The 25,599-nt window shown below is 43.3% G+C and overlaps 1 protein-coding gene across 2 annotated transcripts; it reads left to right on the top strand.

Moving 5' to 3' along the window:
• Nucleotides 1-246: 246 nt before the first annotated feature.
• On the top strand, nucleotides 247-25,118 carry CDC23 (cell division cycle 23). Of its 2 annotated transcripts, XM_066272586.1 has the most exons (17): nucleotides 247-421; nucleotides 510-582; nucleotides 1,401-1,466; nucleotides 4,383-4,520; nucleotides 7,581-7,623; nucleotides 8,485-8,590; nucleotides 8,689-8,821; nucleotides 11,790-11,967; nucleotides 12,049-12,146; nucleotides 12,289-12,370; nucleotides 19,771-19,924; nucleotides 20,044-20,163; nucleotides 20,968-21,043; nucleotides 21,367-21,428; nucleotides 22,126-22,204; nucleotides 22,286-22,405; nucleotides 24,081-25,118. In XM_066272586.1, the coding sequence occupies exons 1-17, from the start codon at nucleotides 261-263 to the stop codon at nucleotides 24,249-24,251; spliced, it is 1,860 nt and encodes a 619-aa protein (XP_066128683.1). In that variant the 5' UTR covers nucleotides 247-260; the 3' UTR covers nucleotides 24,252-25,118. The 2 variants fall into 2 exon arrangements, with proteins under 2 accessions (XP_066128683.1, XP_066128684.1); XM_066272587.1 differs by lacking the exon at nucleotides 1,401-1,466.
• The last annotated feature ends 481 nt before the right edge of the window (nucleotides 25,119-25,599 follow it).

The raw sequence follows: 25,599 nt of genomic DNA, 5'->3' as shown, positions 1-25,599 counted from the left end.
TTCTCTTGTTCCTCTCCGCCACGCCCAGAGATCATGCCCCACCCCCCCCATTTCCTGCTTCTAACTTTCCCGCTCCGGTAGCTCTTGGCCAATCGGAAACGTAATTGTCTCTACTTTCCCGACCTCTTGGTGACGTTAAGAGAATTGAGAGCTCTGATTGGTTTTTCCCGAGCAAGAGCTCACCAATAACAGGCAAACAGTTTTGGTGCAAGTGCATAGTATTATCGCTGGTGATTGGCTGGAGTGGCTGAGACAGAAAAATGGCTGCTAGTTCCTCTTTAGTGTCTGTGGCCCTGACGGCTTCAGTGGTACCCGTCTTGTCAGCGAGTGGAGATTTCTCAAATTTGCAGGAAATTAAAAAACAGCTGCTACTTATCGCCGGCCTTACTCGGGAGAGGGGCCTACTGCACAGTAGCAAATGGTGAGATGTCGGAGTGGGAAGGGACCGGGCTTGGATCCTTGGCCTTGGGGGGCTTGTGGAGCTGATGCAGTTTGCGGGGGTGTTCCAGGTCCGCGGAGTTGGCCTTCTCCCTGCCGTCGTTGCCTCTGGCAGAGCTGCAGCCGCCTCCGCCTATTACAGAGGTAAGTTCACAGTGAGCGCTCTCCATCAACCCAAGAGGTACCCAGTGACCTGTCACTGGAGGGGAGCAGATTGCTTACTTAGCAGGAATATATTTCTCATAAAATTAGGGGATATTTCAAAATGAATATGAAGCAATAATAAAGAAGCATTTGATTTTTTTTATTAAACAAGAACATCAGAAAAGCAAATGACAAGTCAAAGAAAGTTCAATTATGCAAATGAGATGCAAAACCAACTTTTGTTTCATTGGTGAAAATAAACAATACAAAAGGCTGAAAGTATCTGCATGTTCCCTGATCCCGTAATGTTTGTGAGCAGTGTATTTGTAGAGGGAATTCGAGCATTTAAAGAGCTGAGTGTTTTAAGTGATTTTATCTGTGTGGTTGTGTTGAGCTTTGACAGATCTGACGGTGCTTTTACTTAAGCTGGAGACAAGAAGTAAACAATCCTTGCTCAAGATTTCAGCCTTTTACGTTTTGTCGCCCAGCCTAGACCGTATTCATAATGAGCGGAATCAAAGGTTTTTACAACCGTGCAAAATTGGCTTTGGAGTCAAACAGCTGTGGGTTCAAATTTCAGCAAAACTAGTGATTTTAGTCATCTCAACATCCTGAACCATAGTTTTGTCATCTGTGAAATGCATATAATAGTAGTATTTACTTTATGGGGATATTGAGGGAATTAAATGAGATATGAACATCCTTTTATGTGTCATCTAGTACATGTTTGCATAGTCTGTGTAATCAGAACGCTTTTCATCATAATCCGTTTTGTTACTTGATTCCCCCTCCCTGTCACTTTTTTTTTTTTTTTTTAGCCAGAGACAGACTGGAAGGAGAGAGATGAGAAGCATCGACTCATAGTGCAGCACTTTAGTTGCTTGGTGATTGCTTTCTCATGCGTGTCTTGATTGTGAGGGTGCGTGTGGGGGGACTCCAGCTGAGCCAGTGACCCCTTCCTTGTTCAAGCCAGGGACCCCACAGCCAAGCCAGATGTGCCTGCACTCAAGCCAGCCATCCCGGGGTCCCAGGCTGATGCTCTATACACTGCGCCACCACCTGGTCAGTCACCCACTCCCTCACTATAAACTGAATATTCTTTACTTTAAAAAGTATAACAGCGTGACCAGGCAGTGGTGCAGTGGATAGGGTGTCGGACTGGGATGCGGAGAACCCAGGTTCGAGACCCCGAGGTCGCCAGCTTGAGCGCGAGCTCATCTGGTTTGAGCAAGGCTCACCAGCTTGAGCCCAAGGTCGCTGGCTTGAGCAAGGGTTTACTCGGTCTGCTGAAGGCCCGCGGTCAAGGCACATATGAGAAATCAATCAATGAACAACTAAGGTGCCCACAATCAAGAATTGATGTTTCTCATCTCTCTCTCCCTTCCTGTCTGTCTGTCCCTATCTGTCCCTCTTTCTGATTCTCTCTGTCTCTCCCACAAGAAAAAAAAAAGTATAACACAAGTGAAAGGGGGCAGGGGAAGAAATAAGCAAATGTTAAGTGGATATAGAAAGGGCCACCTGAATCCTAAGCTGAATAGCCATGTTTGAGACATGTTTATCCAGTGAAGAAAACATTGAACATGTTTTGGTTCCTGTTTTGTGCTGTTAATATGGGGGGGGGGGGCAAAAAGAATGAGGAAAATGAAATTATTAAGGTTTTAATTAATTTATCCCTAGAATTGAGGGTGTGTGTATTTTTTTTTAGAGAGAAAGAGAAAGAAAAACAACGAATTGTTTTTGCATTTATTTATGCATTCATTGGTGGATTCTTTTCTTTTTTTTTTTTTAAACAGGGACAGAGAGAGAGTCAGAGAGAGGGATAGATAGGGACAGACAGACAGGAATGGAGAGAGATGAGAAGCATCAATTATCAGTTTTTCGTTGCGACACCTTAGTTGTTCATTGATTGCTTTCTCATATGTGCCTTGACCGTGGGCCTTAAGCAGACCGCGTAACCCCTTGCTCAAGCCAGAGACCTTGGGTCTAAGCTGGTGAGTTTTTTCTCAAGTCAGATGAGCCCGCGCTCAAGCTGGCGACCTAGGGATCTCGAACCTGGGTCTTTGGCATCCCAGTCTGACACTCTATCCACTGAGCCACCGCCTGGTCAGGCTTGGTTGATTCTTGTATGTACTCTGACCAGGGGATCAAACCTGCAACCTTGGCATATCTGGATGATGCTCTACCCAATTGAACTACCTGGTTGGGGCTCAGTATGTTTTTAACTTAAATATGCATCATTTCATTTTTTTTATAGAGCTATTTTGTTTATTTTTAATTTATTGATTTTAGCAAGAGGAAGGGAGAGCAAGAGTGCAGAGACAGGAACATAGATCTGTTCTTGTATGTGCCCTGACCAGGGATCAAACCAGCAACCTCTGTGCTTTGGGATGATGTTCTCTACCAGGCATCCCCAAACTGCAGCCCCCTGAGGCCATTTATCCAGCCCCCGCCCCACTTCCGGAAGGGGCACCTCTTTCATTGGTGGTCAGTGAGAGGAGCACTGTATGTGGCGGCCCTCGAACGGTCTGAGGGACAGTGAACTGACCCCTGTGTAAAAAAGTTTGAGGAGCCCTGCACCAATTAAGCTATCTGGCCAGGGCTTTTTTTTTTTTTTTTTTGTAATTGGTATTTTTAGAGAGAGAGAAAAACATCGATTTGCTGTCCTACCCATTCATGCCATCATGGTTGATTCTTATATGTGTCCTGACTGGAGATCTAAGCTGAAACCTCGGCAAGTCTGGATGCTGCTCTGACCAACTGAGCTACCTGGCCAGGCCTCATCTCACTCTTTTTATGTGGAGAATTATAGCTATATTCTGTGCTTTTGTAATACTAACATGTCAAAATGTTCTTGAAGTACAAAAAATATATAAGTAATTACACAGTATATTGGTAATTACACAGTATATTGCATTTATGTAGGAATTTAAAAGCTTTAAGAAGGATGGAAATGTCAAATATTAATGCCAAACACTTTCCATGACATTTTCACTTTTTCCCTTATGTCAAATCTATGTTATTGGCTCTGTGTTTTTTTGTTGTTGTTGTTTTGTGGCAGAGACAGAGAGAGGGACAGATAGGGACAGACAGGAACAGAGAGAGATGAGAAACATCAATTCTTCGTTGTGGTTCCTTAGTTGTTCATTGATTGATTTCTCATATGTGCCTTGACCGGGGGGGGCGGGGGAGCTGCAGCAAACTGACTGACTCCTTGCTCGAGCCAGCGACCTTGGGCTCAAGCTGGTGAGCCTTGCTCAAACCAGGTGAGCCCGTGCTCAAGCTGGTGACCTCGGGGTCTCGAACCTGAGTCCTCCGCATCGCAGTCCGATGCTCTATCCACTGCGCCACTGCCTGGTCAGGTTTATTGGCTCCCATTTTACAGATGAAGTGAATATTCGGAGAAGCTAAGTAACTTCTGCACTAATGTCATGAAACCAGAAAATCAAAGAGTTAGCATTTGAATATAGGTCTCTAACACTAACGCCTATGCAACTTCCACTACATTTGCAGAAACAGTACCAGTTTCTGAGTGTGTTGGTTTAGTTTATAAAGTTTTTTTATTTTTTTCTAAGTTTTTATTTTGAAAAAAGAAGTTCTCTTACCTTATTTCACAATTAAGTGTGTGTGTGTGTGTGTGTGTATACACATATATAAATAAATAACATTTTAGGTTTTGGGGGAGGAGGAAAAGGAGGGGAAAAAATTTTTTTTACATCTTGAAATTAATGACTATGTATCATGGATGTGAACTTTTATTGCATTTTATTCAACCACTTAACAAAAACTTGTCTTTTTTCTAGGAAGATGCCCAGGATATGGATGCTTACACCCTGGCCAAGGCTTACTTTGATGTTAAAGAGTATGATCGGGCAGCACATTTTCTGCATGGCTGCAATAGCAAGAAAGCCTATTTCCTGTACATGTATTCTAGATACCTGGTGAGGGCCACTTTAAGATGTCATACTACCTTCATACTTAGACCAAGTGGAAAGAGTTCAATCTTTTAAAGATACTGTTTTTAAGATTTTATTTACTGATTTTACAGAGAGAGGAAAGGGGCAGGGGGAAATGAGAAGTATCAACTCATAGTTGCTTCACTTTACTTGTTCATTGCTTGCTTGTTGCTTGTCGTATGTATGTTGGCTGGGCAAGCCCAGGGCTTTGAACTGGTGACATCATATTCCTGTTGACGCTCTGTCCACTGTGCTACCACAAGCCAGGCAGTGGCACAGTGGATAGAGCGTTGGACTGGGATGCGGAGGACCCAGGTTCGAGACCCTGAGGTCGCCAGCTGGAGTGCGGGCTTATCTGGTTTGAGCAAGGCTCACCAGCTTGGACCCAAGGTTGCTGGCTCAAGCAAGGGGTCACTCGGTCTACTGTAGCCCCCGAGTCAAGGCACATATGAGAAAGCAGTCAGTGAACAACTAAGGTGTCTCAATGAAAAACTAATGATTGATGCTTCTCATCTCTCGCTGTTCTTGTCTGTCTGTCCCTATCTATCCCTCTCTCTGACTCTTTCTCTCTCTCTCTCTCTCTCTCTGTCTCTGTAAAAAAAAAAAAAAGAATCATTTTAGAGAAAAGAGAGAGCGAAAAAGGCAGGAGTGGTGGGTGGGGAGCAGGAAACATCAATTCATAGTTGCTTCTTGTATGTGCCTTTTTTTTTTTTTTTTTTTTGTATTTTTCTGAAGCTGGAAACGGGGAGAGACAGTCAGACAGACTCCCGCATGCGCCCGACCGGGATCCACCTGGCACGCCCACCAGGTGCGATGCTCTGCCCCTCCGGGGCTTCGCTCTGCCGTGACCAGAGCCACTCTAGCGCCTGGGGCAGAGGCCAAGGAGCCATCCCCAGCGCCCGGGCCATCTTTGCTCCAATGGAGCCTTGGCTGCGGGAGGGGAAGAGAGAGACAGAGAGGAAGGAGGCGGAGGTGGAGAAGCAAATGGGCACTTCTCCTATGTGCCCTGGCCGGGAATCGAACCCGGGTCCCCCACACGCCAGGCTGACGCTCTACCGCTGAGCCAACCGGCCAGGATTCTTGTATGTGCCTTGACCAGGCAAGCCCTGGGCTTCAAACTAGTGACCTCAGCATTCCAGATTGATGCCTTAACCACTGCACCACCACAGGTCAGGCTAAAAAGTTAAATCTTTTTTTTTTTTTTTTTACAGAGACAGAAAAAGGAATAGATAGGGACAGACAGACAGGAATGGGAGAGAGGAGAAGCATCAATCATCAGTTTTTCATTGTGACACCTTAGTTGTTCATTGATTGCTTTCTCATATGTGCCTTGACCATGGGGCTACAGCAGACCGAATAACCCTTTGCTCGAGCCAGCGACCTTGGGTCCAAGCTGATGAGCTTTGCTCAAACCAGATGAGCCCACACTGAAATTGGCGACCTCGGGGTCTAGAACCTGGGTCCTCTGCATCCCATTCTGACACTCTATCCACTGCGCCACCGCCTGGTCAGGCAAAAAGTTAAATCTTTTAAATAGCTTAGCAATATAGTCTATTTGGTGAATGTGCTTTATAAATACTTGACAATTAAGAAAATATCATAAAGTGAAAAAACTGATGGTATGAAAATATTAAAAATGTAGATAATATTTAATTTTAGGCAAAGTATGGAGTAGTAGATCCCCTGTTCTAGGAATAAAAGGTTCATATAGCCATTTTGAAAGTCAGTTTGGCTAATTATGTTCATTTGAAATACTGCAACCAAACAATTCTACTTTAAGTAATGTGTCCAATGCTAGTACCTTAATATGTACCCAAGGTTATAGGGTTGTTCATTGAAGTATTTTTTGGAATATCCCAAAAATGTCAACAATGTAAATATCTATTAGTCAAGAAATTCATTAGGCCCTGTCCGGTTGGCTCAGCGGTAGAGCGTCAGCCTGGCGTGCGGGGGACCCGGGTTCGATTCCCGGCCAGGGCACATAGGAGAAGTGCCCATTTGCTTCTCCACCTCCGCCTCCTTCCTCTCTGTCTCTCTCTTCCCCTCCCGCAGCCAAGGCTCCATTGGAGCAAAGATGGCCCGGGCGCTGGGGATGGCTCCTTGGCCTCTGCCCCAGGCGCTAGAGTGGCTCTGGTCGCGGCAGAGCGAAGCCCCGGAGGGGCAGAGCTTTGCCCCTGGTGGGCGTGCTGGGTGGATCCCGGTCGGGCACATGCGGGAGTCTGTCTGACTGTCTCTCCCCATTTCCAGCTTCAGAAAAATACAAAAAAAAAAAAAAAAAAAAGAAATTCATTAATTCTTGCTTGAAGTATTTTTTTACTATGATATTGCAAAATGATTTTCCCTTCTAACACTCTCCACATTTACTACTCATCACTTGGCTGTCTACCCAAGCAAAAGCCTTTCCACCCCTTTCCAGTTATCTGTCTGTTTATCTAGTATCAGTATGGACTCAACGTCCTTTTTTTTTTTTTAATTTAATTTTTTTACAGAGACAGAGAGTGAGTCAGAGAGAGGGATAGACAGGGACAGACAGACAGGAACAGAGAGAGATGAGAAGCATCAATCATTAGTTTTTCATTGTGCGTTGCAACACCTTAGTTGTTCATTGATTGCTTTCTCATATGTGCCTTGACCGTGGGCCTTCAGCAGACCTAGTAACCCCTTGCTGGAGCCAGTGACCGTGGGTCTAAGCTGGTGAGCTTTTGCTCAAACCAGATGAGCCCGTGCTCAAGCTGGCGACCTCGGAGTCTCGAACCTGGGTCCTCTGCATCCCAGTCTGACGCTTTATCCACTGTGCCACCGCCTGGTCAGGCTCTGTTCTTTTTTTTTAAATTGTCTATAATTTATTACTTTACTTAACTATTTGGTGCTCATATTACTCCAGATTTGACCAGTGGGAGCCCCTGAGTAATTACTTAAAATTAGTAATCACGAATAGATGACATTTTGGTTGGTCTTGGGCCCTGTAGGTAGAATCAGGCTGCTAGTTTTAGAACAGGTTTAGAATATACTGGTAAGAAAACCTATCTGGATTTTCTCTTACAGTCTGGAGAAAAGAAGAAGGATGATGAAACAGTTGATAGCCTAGGTATGAATTTCTTTTTTTTACCTTTTAGGTTAAAGTAGGAGTTGCACACATAGATGCCTCTTGGGAGCCAGGCAGGTATGTGTGAAGTGATCCGAGTAGGGCTATTATAAATTAAATAGCACAAGTGGCTGATTATCACCCAACTCCAGCTGAAGACTGCCTTGTGACCTGGTGTTACCAGGGTTTTCTTTCCTTGGTCCTACCCCATTCCCTGCAACCTGATGCTGAAAATTCAGAGTTTTATTTGAGGCTTCTGACTTTTAAATATTGATATTAATTCAAAAATTTAAAAACCTGTGTGGGCCTAACAAAATATGACTACAGACCAATTATCCATTTTGATTTTTAGAAAAAAATAAGTTTTTAGGCCCTGGCTGGTTAGCTCAGCGGTAGAGCATTGGCCCGGTGTGTGGAAGTTCCAGGTTTGATTCCCGCCCGGGGCACACAAGAGAAGCGCCCATCTGCTTCTCCACCCCTCCCCCTCTCCTTTTTCTCTGTCTTTCTCTTCCCCTCCCACAGCCAAGGCTCCATTGGAGCAAAGTTGGCCCATGCGCTGAGGATGGCTCCATGGCCTCCGCCTTAGGTGTTAGAATGGCTCCGGTTGCAGTGGAGCAATGCCCCTGGTGGGCATGCCATGTGAATCCTGGTTGGGTGCATGCGGGAGTCTGTCTGTCTACCCCCCCCCCCCTCCTCTGCTTCTCACTTCAGGGGTGGAAAAAATAGTTAAAGATATCACTGACCACTATGAGTGCTTCCTAGAGGTTTTAGGTGTAGCTGTTGGATGCCAAAGGGAATATCTAGGTCTATAACATGAAGACCAGCAGTCTTTTCTTAGATACAGAGACTTTGTTTCTTTCCTAGGCCCTCTGGAAAAAGGACAAGTTAAAAATGAGGCTCTTAGAGAACTGAGAGTGGAGCTCAGCAAAAAGCACCAGGCTCGAGAACTTGATGGATTTGGCCTTTATCTGTAAGTGTTAGAGTAATTTGTAACTTTCTATAACATTTTTCTCAGTAGTAGAGAGACATTACAGAGCCGTAATTTCTGATTATTTCCTTCTTTGCTAGGTATGGAGTTGTGCTTCGAAAACTGGACTTGGTGAAAGAGGCCATTGATGTATTTGTGGAGGCTACTCATATTTTGCCTTTGCATTGGGGAGCCTGGCTAGAACTCTGTAACTTGATTACAGACAAAGAAATGGTAAGTTGAGTTGAATTATGTGAGAAACCCTATGCTCCCAGTCTTATGTAATTCTGTAATAATGGAGTAGGAGGAGAGAGGTTTGCTAAGTCTTTGATTATAGTTAGCTCTTTGCTTCTTCTCTGGTCTCTTTCACTGTTGGGATTTTGGTCTTCATTTGAAAGACAAATGTCTAGCTCTTTTTTATAGCTGCTGTTGGATTTGCATCCAGTTGTACTAGAATATCTTTTCATATTCATGTTTTCACATTCAAGTTTTACTGTAACTTGTTTTATAGACTAAATGCTGTTGTAGTTTCTGTTCTAAGATGCTAGATAGGAAAGGTTCCTCTGATATCAAGGATTATATTTAAAACATTTTAAGTCTGTGCTGAGCTCATAGGACTCTGAAAATATAGAGATTTGTTAATTAATGAAGTAATATATATGAAATTGCTTTATAAACTGCAATAATTTTGTTAGTTATTAGAGAAATTGTCTATAGAGTTTATTTTTCTGTTCTCAATAATTAATGGAAATGGCAACACATTTCCTTTTGTTTGTTCTAAAGAGCCAAAGGCTAATTGATTTCTCCTCATAATGATATATGCTACTAAATCTGTGTCTGAAATCTTACTTAGCTTACTTGTATTCACTTATCTCTGCCTACTAGACTTTCATTGAAAGTTGGTTTTATCTCTGAACTCAAAATACACAAAACCAAATTTCTCATCTTACCTACCAAATTTTCTTTCTTTCTCCCAACTGGGTAAACTCATTAACATCTCTATTTCTCAAGACACTCAGTCTTAATGCCTCAGAGTCATATTTGTCTTTTCCCTTTCTCCTAACTCCTTTATCTGTGCAGTCACCAGATATTGCCATGGTTTCCTTCTTCTTTTTTATTTTATTTGTTTAGTTTTTTTAGTGAGAGGCAGGGAGGCAGAGACAGACTCCGCATGTGCCCCAACCAATATCCACCCAGCAAGCCCACGAGGGGGTGATGCTGTGCTCACCTGGGGCCCTTGTTCCAGTTGCCACCGGAGCCATTTTTTAGTGTCTGAGGCGGAGGCCATGGAGCCATCCTCAGTGCCTGGGACCAACTCACTCTAATCAAGCTATGGCTGCAGGAGGGGAGGAGAAGAGAGAGAGAGAGAGAGAGAGAGAGAGAAGCGAGAGGGGGAGGGGTAGAGAAGCAGATGGGCGCTTCTCCTGACCAGAAATCAAACCTGTCAGTGGTCCCCAACCCCCGGTCTATGGACCGGTATCGGTCTGTGGGCCATTTGGTACCGGTCCACAGAGAAAGAATAAATAACTTACATTATTTTCGTTTTATTTTTATTTAAGTCTGAACGATGTTTTTTTTTGTTTGTTTGTTTTTTCTGTATTTTTCTGAAGCCGGAAACAGGGAGGCAGTCAGACTGACTCCCGCATGCGCCCAACCGGGATCCACCCGGCACGCCCACCAGGGGCTACGCTCTGCCCGCCAGGGGGCGATGCTCTGCCCCTCCGGGGCGTCGCTCTGTTGAGACCAGAGCCACTCTAGCGCCTGGGGCAGAGGCTGAGGAGCACCTGGGCCATCTTTGCTCCAGTGGAGCTTCGGCTGCGGGAGGGGAAGAGAGAGACAGAGACCAGAGACGAAGGAGAGGGGGAGGGGTGGAGAAGCAGATGGGCGCTTCTCCTGTGTGCCCTGGCCAGGAATAGAACCCGGGACTTCTGCATGCCAGGCCGACGCTCTACCACTGAGCCAACCGGCCAGGGCCCGATGTTTTATTTTTAAAAAATGACCAGATTCCCTCTGTTACATCCGTCTTAAGACTCACTCTTGATGTTTGTCTCAGTCACGTGATACATTTATCCATCCTACCCTAAAGGCCGGTCCGTGAAAATATTTTCTGACATTAAACCGGTCCGTGGCCCAAAAAAGGTTGGGGACCACTGGAACCTGGGACTTCCACACACTGGGCCTACGCTTTACTCCTGAGCCAACTGGCTAGGGACCATGGTTTCCTTCTTAAATGCATCTCTTTCTCTTGGCTTCCTTTGCCATTTTGGATATCTCCAGTTAGGATTTCTTGTAAGTAATATACATAGATACTTTCTGCCTTGCTTTCCCATCTGTACATAACCATTTCCAAACCATCCTCCATACTGTTTCCAAACTTATTCTTAAAATACCCATGTCATCATCTCATTCTCTTGTAAAAATACTGCAGTGGTTTCCTACTGCATCCTATTTTCTGTTGCACCGTAGGACCCACCCTACCAATTCAGTCCTATTTATTTTTTCACTACTTCCCAACACAAAGCTTTCCCTCAAACAAGTTAGTTTCTTCAACCTCTTCGCCCACACTCATCATGGCTGTTTTCCCTCTAGTTATGTTGTCCTTGCCTAGATCATTGTCTTTCTTTCTCTTCCTTTCCCTTTTTTCTTTTTTTTCCTTTCCCCTTTTTTCCCTATTCAAACCTACCCATCCTCAAAGACATCTCAAATCCTATTTATTCTTTGAAGCCTTCCCCAACTAGGCCTTTTCTCCCTATTATACTTGTAAATCCTATTATAATTGAATTGCCCTGTGTTCGTTATTGGATACTATAATAAACTTTTGGTGATCAAATCCTTTAGGACCAGCAATTTTCAGTCTTTTTCATCTCTTGGCACAAATAAACTAATTGCTAAAATTCTACGGCACACCAAAAAATATATATATATTTTGCTGATCTGACAAAAAAATAGGTATAATTTTGATTCATTCATTATTGTTTTGTTGGCTGTTTCATTTTTTATTTGGCAGTCTAAGGGGAAAGAGGTCAGTGCCTCTGACTCAACAGTCAGGTATTGCATGTTTAAAAAATTCTTGGGGCACAGCAATGTGCTTTTTGTGGCACACCAGTTGAAAATTGCTGCTTTAGAAAATAAAAACAGTTCCTTGTTCATTTGGGAGAGAGGTCAAAATATATTAAGTGTTCCTTCTCTCTCCTGCTGCCAGCTGAAGTTCCTGTCTTTGCCAGACACCTGGATGAAAGAGTTTTTTCTAGCTCATATATACACAGAGTTGCAGTTGATAGAGGAGGCCCTGCAGAAGTATCAGAATCTCATTGATGTGGGCTTCTCTAAGAGCTCCTATATTGTTTCCCAAATTGCAGTTGCCTATCACAATATCAGAGGTAAGTGAATAAGGACAATGAAATCCCATCAAGCCCTGAAAGGAGCCCTGTGGTGTTTTCTGAACTATCTTCTTCCCGCAGATATTGACAAAGCACTCTCTATTTTTAATGAGCTAAGGAAACAAGACCCATACAGGATTGAGAATATGGACACATTCTCCAACCTTCTCTATGTCAGGGTGAGCTGCTTCCTTTTCTTGAACTTGATTAAGCTCTTTTGTGCTTTCATCTGGGTTGGATTGTCATCAGTTGCATTAGCTACAAGAAAAATATTTGGGGGTTCCTTTTTCGTGCTTAGACCATCTTTTTCTTTTCTTCCAGAGTATGAAATCTGAGTTGAGTTATCTGGCTCACAACCTCTGTGAGATAGATAAATATCGTGTAGAAACGTGCTGTGTAATTGGTAAGTCATTCTTCTTTTTTCTTTTAAGATTTATCTTTACTGTAAGTAATACAAATATAAAAATAACAGAATAAAAACATCAAAGGTAACAAAATTGTATACAGTAGAATGTGAAAGCCTACTGTAATACCATCCCCAAGATGGTTTGGTGAACATGACTCCAGAATATTTTTCTTTGTGAATACTGAATGTGTGTGTGTGTGTTTGTGTGTATGGTTTTTTTGTAAAAACTGTACCATTATATACACTGCTTTGTAACTTCCTTTTTTTAACTTTTTTATTTTTTTAATGCTGGTATATCTAGATTTATATTTTTCATAGCTATTTAGTAGTTTATTATATAGATGTGCCATCATTTTTATTTGTTTCCTATTATATAAGTTATGCCAGTGTTTGTTAATATAAAAATTGCTTCAGGAAATACCTTTTTTTTTTTTTTTGTATTTTTCTGAAGCTGGAAACGGGGAGAGACAGTCAGACAGACTCCCGCATGTGCCCAACCGGGATCCACCCAGCATGTCCATCAGGGGCGACGCTCTGCCCACCAGGGGGTGATGCTCTGCCCCTCCGGGGCGTCGCTCTGCCGTGACCAGAGCCACTCTAGTGCCTGGGGCAGAGGCCAAGGCGCCATCCCCAGCGCCCGGGCCATCTTTGCTCCAATGGAGCCTTGGCTGCGGGAGGAGAAGAGAGAGACAGAGAGGAAGGAGGGGATGGGGGGTGGAGAAGCAAATGGGCGCTTCTCCTATGTGCCCTGGCCGGGAATTGAACCCGGGTCCCCCGCACGCCAGGCCGACGCTCTACCGCTGAGCCAACTGGCCAGGGCAGGAAATATCTTTATGTATACATTTATTTTTCATGTTTATGCAATTATTTCTGTGTAATAAGTAGTGAAAGACTGGATCAAAAAATATTTCAAACTTTAGTATTACTAACAAGTTTGTAAGAATTTACAATCCTGTGTAAAAAGAGATGAGAGTACCTGTTTCTCTTTATTAGGATGTCTGAATCTTGGCACTAATGACATTTTGGGCTAACCATTTTTTGTGGGGAGCTGTCCTGTGCATTGTAGGTTATTAGCAGTATCCCTAGCCTCTACCCACTGCTCTCTTCCCCTAGTTGTGACGATCAAAAAGTGTTTGCAGGTATTGCCAAATAACCTCTTGGGGTCAGAACCATGGTCCTGTGTACTTGGGTACACTAGTGTGGCCTGATAATCAGTTGCCATAAACAGATGAATGGCTACCTCTGGATAAAAGTAAGCTTTGTTGGTTGTGATTGATAGCCTGGCTTCCCTGGAGATGAAAGGAAGATACCTTTCCCTGGGTCTTTGTTGACACTGCATTGAAATCTTGCATTTAAAAAAAAAAAGAAAGAAAGAAATCTTGCATTTGTACCTTTCTAGGTCAAGACGTTAATACACTGATAGAATTTCAGTTCATCAATCATTCAATAAATATTTCCAGCCCTTGAAGGAGTTAGTAGTTTGGCATGGAAAATAGGCATTAAAAAATGTAATAAGTCCTTTGTAAACATAGGTAAGAGTAGGAACAAATGATCATTTCAATATCGGAACATTGTGAATAAAGTATAAAGTTCTTTAAGGTGAGAGTAGAACTCCCAATTTATTCAGAAAAAATCTCCAAGCATCTTCTGAGTGCCAGGCACTGTGCTTTGTATTGCAATATCTACCCTAATTGCTTATTTAGGAAGGCCAATAAGAAAACAGCAATAGTCCTGGCCAGATAGCTTGGTTGGTTAGAACAGTGGTCCCCAACCCCCGGGCTGCAGACTGGTACCTGTCTGTGGGCCATTTGGTAGCGGTCCGCAGAGAAAGAATAAATAACTTACATTATTTCCGTTTTATTTATATTTAAGTCTGAATGATGTTTTATTTTTTTAAAATGACCAGATTCCCTCTGTTACATCCATCTAAGACTCATTCTTCTATTTATTTATTTATTTATTTATTTATTTATTTTTTACAGAGACAGAGAGTGAGTCAGAGAGAGGGATAGACAGGGACAGACAGACAGGAACGGAGAGAGATGAGAAGCATCAATCATTAGTTTTTCATTGCGCGTTGCAACACCTTAGTTGTTCATTGATTACTTTCTCATATGTGCCTTGACCACGGGCCTTCAGCAGACCGAGGAACCCCTTGTTGGACCCAGTGACTTTGGGTTCAAGCTGGTAGGCTTTTGCTCAAACCAAATGAGCCCGCGCTTAAGCTGGTGACCTCGGGGTCTTATACCTGGGTCCTCTGTATCCCAGTCCGATGCTCTATCCACTGCACCACCGTCTGGTCAGGCTCTAAGACTCATTCTTGACACTTGTCTTGTAAGTTCGACAATTATATTTAAAAATACCACAGTTTTTACGCCAGTCGCATAATTTTATTTTGTGCATTTATCTGTCCTACCCTAAAGGCCGGTTTGTGAAAATATTTTCTGACATTAAACCAGTCCATGGCCCCAAAAAGGTTGGGGACCACTGGGTTAGAGCATTGTCCCAAAGTACAGAGGTTGCTTGTTTGATACCTGGTCAGGATACATAAGGAACAGATTGATGTTTGCTTCCTCTCTTGCTAAAGTCAATACATAAAAATTTTTAAAAGAAATAAATAAAACAGGCCCTAGCTGGTTGGGCATATTGGATTCCATCCCCATTCAGGGTACACATTAGAAATGACCATCTACTTCTCTTCCCGTCTCCCCCTTCTCTCTTCCTCTCTTGCAGCCTGTGGCTGAATTGGTTCGAGCATTGGCCCCAGGCACTGAGGATAGCTTGGTTGGTCCAAGCGTTGGCCTTGGGTACTGAGGATAGTTTTTGTTTGTTTGTTTGTTTGTTTTTCTTTTTTTTTTTTTCATTTTTCCGAAGCTGGAAACGGGGAGGCAGTCAGACAGACTCCCGCATGCACCCGACCAGGATCCACCCAGCATGCCCACCAGGGGGCGATGCTCTGCCCCTCTGGGGCGTCGCTCTGTTGCATCCAGAGCCATTCTAGCGCCTGAGGCAGAGGCCACAGAGCCATCCTCAGCACCCGGGCCATCTTTGCTCCAATGGAGCCTCGGCTGCCGGAGGGGAAGAGAGAGACAGAGAGGAAGGAGAGGGGGAGGGGTGGAGAAGCAGATGGGCGCTTCTCCTGTGTGCCCTGGCCAGGAATCGAACCCGGGACTCCTGCACGCCAGGCCGATGCTCTACCGCTGAGCCAACCAGCCAGGGCGGGTACTGAGGATAGTTTGGTTGATTCGAGCATATGCCTCAGATAGGGTTGCCGGGTGGATCCCTGTCCTGGCACATGCAGGAGTCTGTCCATCTCCTCTCCTCTTACTTAAAAAAAAAAAGAAAGAAAGAAAACAATAATACAATAGGCTGGGTGTTATGGTTGACGTAAAAATAGAATGCTAATAGAGTACATAGGAAAGATAACAAATCCAGTCTGAAATTAAGGAAGGTGATGCTTGAAGAATAGGAAGGCGTGAAAGAGTTCCGTAAGGGAGAAGGACTGACTTGGGAAGGCCATTGCCATGCAGAAGCATTAAAATCTGAAACAGACATTGAGTTGGAAATAGCTCAGCATCCTGAAGCATAGTATGGGAGGTGGGAATGTATAAAAAGGGGCCAGATCTTGAAGACCCTTGTCTTGCTGAAAGTTTGGGATTTTATTCATAAGGCAGTAGGAGTCTTCTGAAGGATATTAAACCAGTGATGAAAAGTTTTCAGATTTTTATTTTCAAATGATGACTGGAGACAGTATGCTGGGAAGATTTTAAAAAGGCAAGACTAGAGGCAGGAGCTAGAGCAGCTAGGAGGCTTTGTAATAATCCAATCTAAAGATGGTGAGAACCTAAGAGGAGGAGGTATTGGCAGGAGGAATGGAGAGAGGATTTGAAGACATTACGAAGTAGAACCAACAGGGATCGGTGACTGGGTGAGCAGACTGAAACAGTGCCCTTTACATGAAGAAAGGAAATAGAGGTAGGGAAGGTAATGAACCGTTCTTTTTTTTAACCTATTGACTTAAAAGCCAGTTAAAATCAAAGGAGACACACATATGAAGAGGAATGATTTAGGAGTTTCATGCTTTTTTATTATTATTATTATTATTATTATTATTATTATTTTTAGCGAGAGAGAGACAGAGAGAGAGGGGGACAGACAGGAAGAGAGAGATGAGAAGCATCAGTTCTTCATTGTGGTGTCTTAGCTGTTCATTGATTGCTTTCTCATATGTGCCTTGACCGGGGGGGGGGGGGGGCGCTCCTGCAGAGCGAGTGACCCCGCGCTAAAGCCAGCAACCTTGGGTTTTTGAACCTGGGTCCTCAGCATCCCAGGCCAGTGCTCTATTCACTGCGCCACTGCCTGGTCAGGCTCATGCTTTTTTAATAATCGTTTTAGTTGAACTCATTAATGAACTGTGTTTTTTTTCTCACTATACCTGTAATGCCCAGCAAAGTTGCTGAGATAAGGTCAATAAATGTTTATTGAATTCGGACCACCTACCTTAAATTTAAGAGTAAGGAACATTAGATATGACAGAATGTACTTCAGCTTTCATATTATAGCCAGCCCAGAGAAAGTGAAAGGAGAAAGAATAATGGAGAGAAAAAAACAGGACCTGAGAGAGAATGCATCAGTTTAAGAATAGAGTGATGGCAAGAATCTTCTAATTGTTTAGTCATTACTTTGCTTTTATGTCTTGATGTGAATTGATTGCTTTCTTCTGCATCTTTTCTGGAGTTCCACTTTTCTGAGAGGTAGATGTATATATCAGCATACAGCATAATATAGTTAAGATTTGGACTCTGGAACCAGACTGCCCAAGTTTAAATTTTGGTTATGCTACTACCTACCTGTGAGATCTTAGACCTAGCAATCTGTATTGTAGTTTCCTTTCTATGAAGAGATAATAATAGAACTTTCTCTCATGTAATTGTAAGGATTAAATAAATTAATACATACAAAGTCCTTATAACAATGTAAGTTGCCCAGCACATGGTAATCATTCAGTACATTTTAGCTGTTCCAACTGGTCAAAAAAATCTCATCTACTTCATCTTTATCCAGAACTTACCTGTTCTGATGTCCTTAACGTTTCCTTGTCATACTGACTCCATTAGCATCTAGGGCTTATACCCTTGCTGCCTACCACTACCCCATTTTCTCCTGTTCTGTTAAAAAAAGTTAACCTTTGGACACTTTGCCTAGAGACTTCTTTATCTTTGTCTCTGATCAGTGGCAGAAGCAAAGATATCTTTGTACAAACATAAAGCTCTCCATCTTGCTATTTTCCAGGGGAACGTGAACTTGAATTAATACTAAAATGATCAGGTATAGAATGCAGACAATTGTTGTAAATGATTTCTCCTGAATCAAACTAACAGCTGAATCTAGAGAGATTAAATATAATATATATATGAGGGGAGGTTTTGTTACCTGGTTTTTGCCAAAATGGAATCATATTCTATAATTTCTCTGCAATTTGTGTTTTCCACTTGACAGCATATCATGATCTGTACTAACTAATATATATACATTTAAAGCTATTTTTAAAATTTAGTTTATGCACATACAATTTATATATAAAGGAGATGTATAAATTGTATAAATTTTGAAGTGCAAGGGTTTTTGTTTTTGCATGTTGTTCCCTTCCCCTTTAATATACTTGTGTTAGGATGTTCCATACCACATAAAAATGTGTATACACATATGCAGGATTTAATGGGCTATTTGCTTTACAAAATTAGATCACATTATATATATTTCTCTGTATTTTACTTTTTTTATTCAATGAGTTCTTGTAAAAAAAATCTCTAAGTGTTGGTATAGCTCTAATTCATCCTTTTTTTATTATTTAAAAAGAAAAAATTTTTTTAAGAGAGAGGACGGTGGGAGGAACAACATCAATTCACTTTTCTACTTAGTTGTGCCATTGATTGCTTCTCATATGTGTCTTGAACCAACAACCTTGGGGATTGAGCTAGCACCCTTGGGATGGAGCCAGCTGGCAACCCCAGGATCAAACTGATGACCTCGGCACTCTTGGGCAACACTCTATCCATTGTGCTTCTGGCCAGAGCACTAATTCAAGCTTTAAAAATAAAATAATTAGGCCCTGGCCAGTTGGCTCAGTGGATAGAGCATCAGCCTGGTATATGAATGTCCCGGGTTCAATTCCCAGTAAGTGTACACAAGAGAAACAACCATCTGCTTCTCTCCCTTTTCTTCTCTCTCTCTCCCTTCTCTCTTCCCCTCCCGTAGCCGGTGACTCAATTGGTTTAAGCATTGGCCCAGGTGCTGAGGATGGCTCAGTTGGTCTGAGTGCATCAGCCTCAGGAGCTAAAAATAGCTCAGTTAATTTGAGCATCTGCCCCAGGCAGGGGCTGATGAGATCTACTCGGAAGGGGCGCATGCAGGAGTCTGTCTCACTACCTCCCCTCTTCTCGCTTAAAAAAAAAAATCTTTATTGAGGTATAATTTACATATCATAAAACTTACCCATTCTAACTTTATAGTTCAATGAATTTTTATAAACTTATACAGTTGTATAACCATAGCCATAATCCAGTTCAGAATACCCTGTCACCCCAAAAAGTTTCCTTGGGTCTGCTTGCAGTCAGTGTCATTCCCATCCCCTAACAGCCGCAGATCCACCTTCTATCTTTAATTTTACCTTTCCTAGGAATTTCATGTAAATGGGCTCTTGCTTCTTGTCTGGCTTCTTTCACTTAGTTTGAGGTTCATCCATGTTGTAGCATGTATAAATATTTTTTCCTTTCTATTACTGACTAGTATTCCACTGTTTGGATATATGTCACATTTTGTCCATTTACCAGTTTACATGAAACAGATGGCTTGTATATCCTTTCTCCAAATAAAATCTTTCACAGAATCCTAAAATCTTTGACTTGCTCTTTTCAAAACCAGTGATAACTGCTTTGATTCCTGAGGGAGAGGTGAGGTCAGAGTTCTACCTTTTCCACCCGTGAGGTACTTCCGTAGAACCCTAGGACTCACATTTTGTTTCACAAAATGAATGTGAAACAATAAAATATCCCCTAATATTTGTGAGCAGTATAGTTAGAAAACCACCAACCTAAAGCTTATTTTAGGATTTCTTAACTTTTAAGAAAATATGTGTATAAATGCTATATCAGAATGAAACAAAATGAAGAAAACTTGCAGTGTTAGGGCACACTTTTGTTTTTTTAACCGGAACTTATGATAGATGATGTATATTTCCCAAGGGAATAATGATACTGCCCTTGTGTACAATTTGGCTTTTCTGCAAGGACTTTGGGGGAGTGGGTTATGATTTCATCCCCACTCTGTGGAATGCTATCTATTTTAGTGGACTTTTATTTTTACCTTTCTAATTCATATTTTTGTTTTTCAATCAGGCAATTATTATAGTTTACGTTCTCAGCATGAGAAAGCAGCCTTGTATTTCCAGAGAGCCTTGAAATTGAACCCTCGGTATCTTGGGGCCTGGACACTGATGGGACACGAGTATATGGAAATGAAGAACACATCTGCTGCTATTCAGGCTTATAGGTGAGCTCCTAGTTGTGGGATTAGGTGGAGCAGATTGCTGTGATGTTAGCCTATAAGTTGAGCCTATAAGTAGCTAACCTTGATTCTGCCTTCTTACCAGTCTCTCTTCCATTTCTTAGACATGCCATTGAGGTCAATAAGCGGGACTACAGAGCCTGGTATGGCCTTGGGCAGACTTATGAAATCCTTAAGATGCCATTTTACTGCCTTTATTATTACAGACGGGCCCACCAGCTTCGGTAAGTTTGGCCACTTGACAAGGTGTTTGTTGTGGGAAAACCTGATACTTTTCTTTTTGATGGCTACTAAGTGACTAGTACGTAGTGTATAGAGTGTGGTTATATTGGACAAAGGGATGATCCATATCCTGGATGGGAATTAGTATGATGGCATGAGATTTTGTCATGCACCCTGGCTGGTTGGCTCAGCGGTAGAGCGTCAGCCCGGCATGCGGAAGTCCCAGGTTTGATTCCTGGCCAGGGCACACAGGAGAAGAGCCCATCTGCTTCTCCACCCTTCCCCCTCTCCTTTTTCTATCTCTCTCTTCCCCTCCTGCAGCCAAGGCTCCATTGGAGCAAAATTGGCCCAGGCACTGAGAATGGCTCCATGGCTTCTGCCTCAGGCGCTATAATGGCTCCCATTGCAGTGGAGTAATGCCCCAGAGGGGCCAAGCATCGCCCTCTGGTGGGCATGCTAGGTGGATCCTGGTTGGGTGCATGCAGGATTCTGTCTGTCTGCCTCCTCCCTTCTTCTGACTTTGGAAAAATACAAAAAAAAAAAAAAAAAAAAAAAAAAGAGAGAGAGAGAGGTTTTATCATGCTACTCAGAATGGTGTGCAATTTAATTTAAGACTTATGAATTGTTTATTTCTGGGATTTTTCATGTAATATCTTTGCACTCACAGTTGACTACAGTAACTGAAACTGGAAAGTAAAAGCACGAATAAGGGGGGATCACTGTAGTAGTGGTGGTGGTACCTCAAGGGAAGACTTCAGTTATCTATAAAGTCTTTGCTCAGGCCACTATTCCTATTTTTCTCTTAGGCCCAATGATTCTCGTATGCTGGTTGCTTTAGGAGAATGTTATGAGAAACTCAATCAACTCGTGGAAGCCAAAAAGGTATCTGAAATTGAGTCCTGGAGAATTAAAATGGAAATCTGCTGTTTGGACAAGAGGTTGAACTATCTGTGCTTTTAACTGTCCTTCATTCTGATATCTCTACATAGGGAAGTCTGAATATTTAGAGGTACATAGGCTAAAAAGCAAAGCTGGGGTGACATCATCAGTGGGAATGTCAGTATGTAGCCTGGACCTATCAGATTTAGTAAAAATGCCTTGCATTCTGCCAATCTGAAGTTCTGGGAAGCTTGCAGGGCCTAAGCCTTTATGTAGTTAGTCATGGCACATGGGGCAACAAAGTGACAAGTTTCTTTTCTTGACAGTGTTATTGGAGAGCTTACGCGGTGGGAGATGTGGAGAAAATGGCTCTGGTGAAACTGGCAAAGTGAGTGAAAGGAGTAAAATGCTATTGCTATTTCTGTTGACTTCTCTGGTATGATGGATCCTGCATGCTCTGGATCCATCATCCTTTATGAGTGTGGTGGTGGAGCAGGGTATATAATAACAGGTCTGGAAATTTAGCCATTTTGACTGAGAAAAGGCCACTTCCCTTGGAAGGGGAAATTATTTTTCTATTACGCAAGGGAGAGAGAATGATTTGAATGAAATGAAATGACATTTTCATGTCAGAGCAGTCTGGGAAAACTAAGTACTGATCTCCTCCTAATAAGGACTAGGAAAATAAAGAATAACTTAGAAATAGTAAGCAGAGATTCTTATTTGCAATTGTATTTGTGCCAGTTCTTTTCTACTTTCTTAAAAAAAAATCTGAATTGCTTGGTATCTTTTTTTAATCTTACTCAGGCTATTAACATAGTTTTTGCAAAGGTGTGTTTACCCAGCTTATGTATTTACTAACTCCCTCTCCATTACCAAGTAGCAGAGTAATGACTCTAAGCTTTGATAAAATAACTATCACATCTGGCACTCATACCATTCTGAGTCCCAGTGTGCCATTTATGTCAACATTTGTACTTGTGTAAGTATTGTCATATTTTTGGTTTTAATTGTGTGGTTTTACTTTTTATTACTAGTTTGGCTTTGAGATCTGATTTGTACTTAAAGACCAATTTCTTTTGTAGGCTTCATGAGCAGCTGACTGAGTCAGAACAGGCTGCCCAGTGTTACATCAAATATATCCAAGATATCTATTCCTGTGGGGTATGTGCTGTGAACATGAGAACTGAGTTGCTGATCTTATTTATTCTTATCACCTCAGCCATCCCTGCTTTCCCTCCCTAGGAAATAGTGGAACACTTGGAGGAGAGCACAGCTTTCCGCTATCTGGCCCAGTATTATTTTAAGTGCAAGCTGTGGGATGAAGCTTCAACTTGTGCCCAGAAGTGTTGTGCTTTCAATGATGTGAGTATCAGTTCTTTAATAAAGAGTTTGGACCCTGACCAGTTTGCTCAGTGGATAGAGCATTGGCCCAGTGTGTGGACATCCAGGTTCGATCCCTGGTCAGGGCACACATGAGAAGCGACCATGTTTCTCTCCCCCTTCTCTCTCTCTTTCCTTCTCGCAGCTCGTTCTTGACTGGTTCGAGCATCGGCCCTGGCTGCTGAGGATAGCTCAGTTGATTCAAGCATCAGCCCTAGATTGGGTTTGCCAGATGGATCCTGGTCAAGGCACATGTGGGAGTCTGTCTGTCTGTCTCTCTTTTTTAATTGTGAGAAATTCAGTGAGAGGAAGGAAGGCAGAGACTCCTGCATGCACCTCAACTGGGCTCCATCCGGCAAGCCCACTAGGGGGTCATGCTCTTCCCATCTGTGGCCCTTGCTCCATTGCTCAGCATCCCAGCTCTTAGTGCCATGGAGCCATACTCAGCGCCCAGGGCCAACTCGCTCCAATGGAGCCATGACTGCAGGAGGGGAAGAGAGACAGAGAAGTGAGAAGGTGAGGGTGGAGAAGCAGATGGGTGCTTCTCCTGTGTGTCCTGATTGGTAATTGAATCTGGGACATCCACACACTGGGCCGAGACTCTACCACTGAGCCAATCGGCCAGGGCCAGAAGTCAGTCAGTCTCCCCTCCTCTAACTTAAAAAAAGTTTGTATTTCAGTCTTGGGGGTGGAAAGTGGTAAAAAGACAAGTGGAAAGACTACCTTGATTTGTGGAACTTATATATGAGTATTTTATTAATTGATTTTTTTTTTTTTCAGAGACAGAGAGAGGGATAGACAGGGAGAGACAAGACAGGAACAGAGAGATGAGAAGCATCAATTATTAGTTTTTCGTTGCACGTTGCAACACCTTAGTTGTTCATTGATTGCTTTCTCATATGTGCCTTGACTGCGGGCCGTCAGCAGACCGAGTAACCCCTTGCTTGAGCCAGCGACCTTGGGTCCAAGCTGGTGAGTTTTTGCTCAAACCAGATGAGCCCACGCTCAAGCTGGTGACCTCGGGGTTTCGAACCTGGGTCCTCGGCATCCCAGTCCGACACTCTATCCACTGCGCCACTGCCTGGTCAGGCTGATTTTTTTTTTTTTTAGAAAGTGAGAGAGAGGGACAGACAGACAGGAAGGGAGAGAGATGAGAAGAATCAATTCTTCGTTGCGGTACCTTAGTTGTTCAGTATTGCTTTTTCATATGTGCCTACTCCAGGGGTCCCCAAACTTTTTACACAGGGGGCCAGTTCACTGTTCCCCAGACTGTTGGAGGGCCGCCACATACAGTGCTCCTCTCACTGACCACCAATGAAAGAGGTGCCCCTTCCAGAAGTGTGGCGGGGGCCACATGTGGCCCGCGGGCCATAGTTTGGGGACGCCAAGGGCTACAGCAGAGTGAGTGACCCTTTGTTTAAGCCAACGACCTTGGGCTTCAAGCCAGCAACCATGAGGTTATGTCTATGATCCCACCCTCAAGCCAGTGAGCCCACACTCAAGCCAACCTCAGGATTTCAAACCTGGGTCCTCCAAGTCCTAGTCTGATGCTCTATTGACTGCGCCACCGCCTGGTCAGGCTATATGAGTATTTTTAAACCTGTTTTGAGAAGATACATGGACCTATTTTGAAATAAATTACCTTACTTTGTTTCAGACCCGGGAAGAAGGTAAAGCCTTGCTCCGGCAAATCCTGCAGCTTCGGAACCAAGGAGAAACTCCTTCCACGGAGATGCCTGCTCCCTTTTTCCTTCCTGCTTCGCTGTCTGCTAATAACACGCCTACACGCAGAGTTTCTCCACTCAACCTGTCCTCAGTCACACCATAGTTGGTTGGTTGCTTTCAAGCTAGCACATTGCCAGACCCATATTAAGCCTTACTACCATGTAAAAAACAGCCAGGTCTGTTCTTCCAAGGACCATAGCTCTTTTTGTGTGTACAGATGGAAACAGCTACTTGGGGAGTCTATAGAATCACCTTCAAAGTAGACTGACAGAACCCTGGCAGAAAACAGACATTGTCTTTTGCCAGTTAGAAGCACTCTATCCTGTTTAGAGTAGCTACAGATCTTGGCCTTCTTTCCAGACTCTCCTAGCCCCCACGCCTGCCCTGACCATCCCTGTAATAGCACTTTAGCACAGGCAAGGCTACAGGAACAGTTTTAATACTGCTGGAAGTGGGTGATTTCCTGAGAGAGGTGAGAAAGGGAGAAAAGTCTGTGACTTTCCCCTGAACTGATAGTTGGGGCACTGAATACCCTAGCAAGATCAGGGTACTGGATAGACATGATCTTGTTGTTCTCAGATTTGCTGAGCATGACTATTCTGATGTTAGATTAGGTTTAAATGGAGCAACACTCTATTGAGTGGAACACTTGAAACCATGTCAACACAATAAATTAAAATTAAAAATAAATGGAGTAACACTATACATTTGTTCTTAGTGTAGGAAGACATTCTTCCAAAACATGGTTTTGTAGAGTCTCCTAGTAAGTCTCCTGGAAGTAACTTACCAGAATTGAATAAAAGGGGCAAAAAGAATCTCACTGAACATGAAGGACCCTACTGAGGGCAAGTTGTCTACAGTTACCTACATCCTCTACTAAAGCCAAGCAATGAGACAGGATTACAGATTATTTCCTGGACATTTGGGAATAACTTTTGTGACTACAGACAATAAATTAATTTCAAGCTTGTCTGTTTTAATGTTTTTGATGTAACTGTCTTTTGTTTTCCCCTCTAGCTCTGACAGGATTTTTTTTTCAGACTTTATCTGATTAGATAAGGTAAAGGGAATTATTGTTAGCGTGCTCTTAGAGCAGTGGTTGGCAAACCGCAGCTCACGAGCCACATGCAGCTCTTTGGCCCCTTGAGTGTGGCTCTTCCACAAAATACCATGTGTAGGCCCTGGCCAGTTGGCTCAGCGGTAGAGCGTCGGCCTGGCGTGCGGGGGACCCGGGTTCGATTCCCGGCCAGGGCACATAGGAGAAGCGCCCATTTGCTTCTCCACCCCCAACCCCTCCTTCCTCTCTGTCTCTCTCTTCCCCTCCTGCAGCCAAGGCTCCATTGGAGCAAAGATGGCCCGGGCGCTGGGGATGGCTCCTTGGCCTCTGCCCCAGGCGCTAGAGTGGCTCTGGTCGCAGCAGAGCATCGCCCCCTGGTGGGCAGAGCGTCGCC

The sequence above is a fragment of the Saccopteryx bilineata genome, chromosome 4 (assembly GCF_036850765.1).
Source record: "Saccopteryx bilineata isolate mSacBil1 chromosome 4, mSacBil1_pri_phased_curated, whole genome shotgun sequence".
NCBI classification, from domain to species: domain Eukaryota; kingdom Metazoa; phylum Chordata; class Mammalia; order Chiroptera; family Emballonuridae; genus Saccopteryx; species Saccopteryx bilineata.
This window is presented reverse-complemented; position numbering and strand designations above follow the sequence as displayed.

What these genes read in the sequence shown, in the direction of transcription:
- CDC23 (XM_066272586.1), top strand. Translation starts at nt 261, where the DNA reads ATGGCTGCTAGTTCCTCTTTAGTGTCTGTGGCCCTGACGGCTTCAGTG. An exon ending in CGCCTCCGCCTATTACAGAG is followed by an intron (nt 583 to 1,400) that starts GTAAGTTCACAG and finishes TTTTTTTTTTAG; the next exon opens with CCAGAGACAGACTGGAAGGA. An exon ending in TGAAACAGTTGATAGCCTAG is followed by an intron (nt 7,624 to 8,484) that starts GTATGAATTTCT and finishes TTTCTTTCCTAG; the next exon opens with GCCCTCTGGAAAAAGGACAA.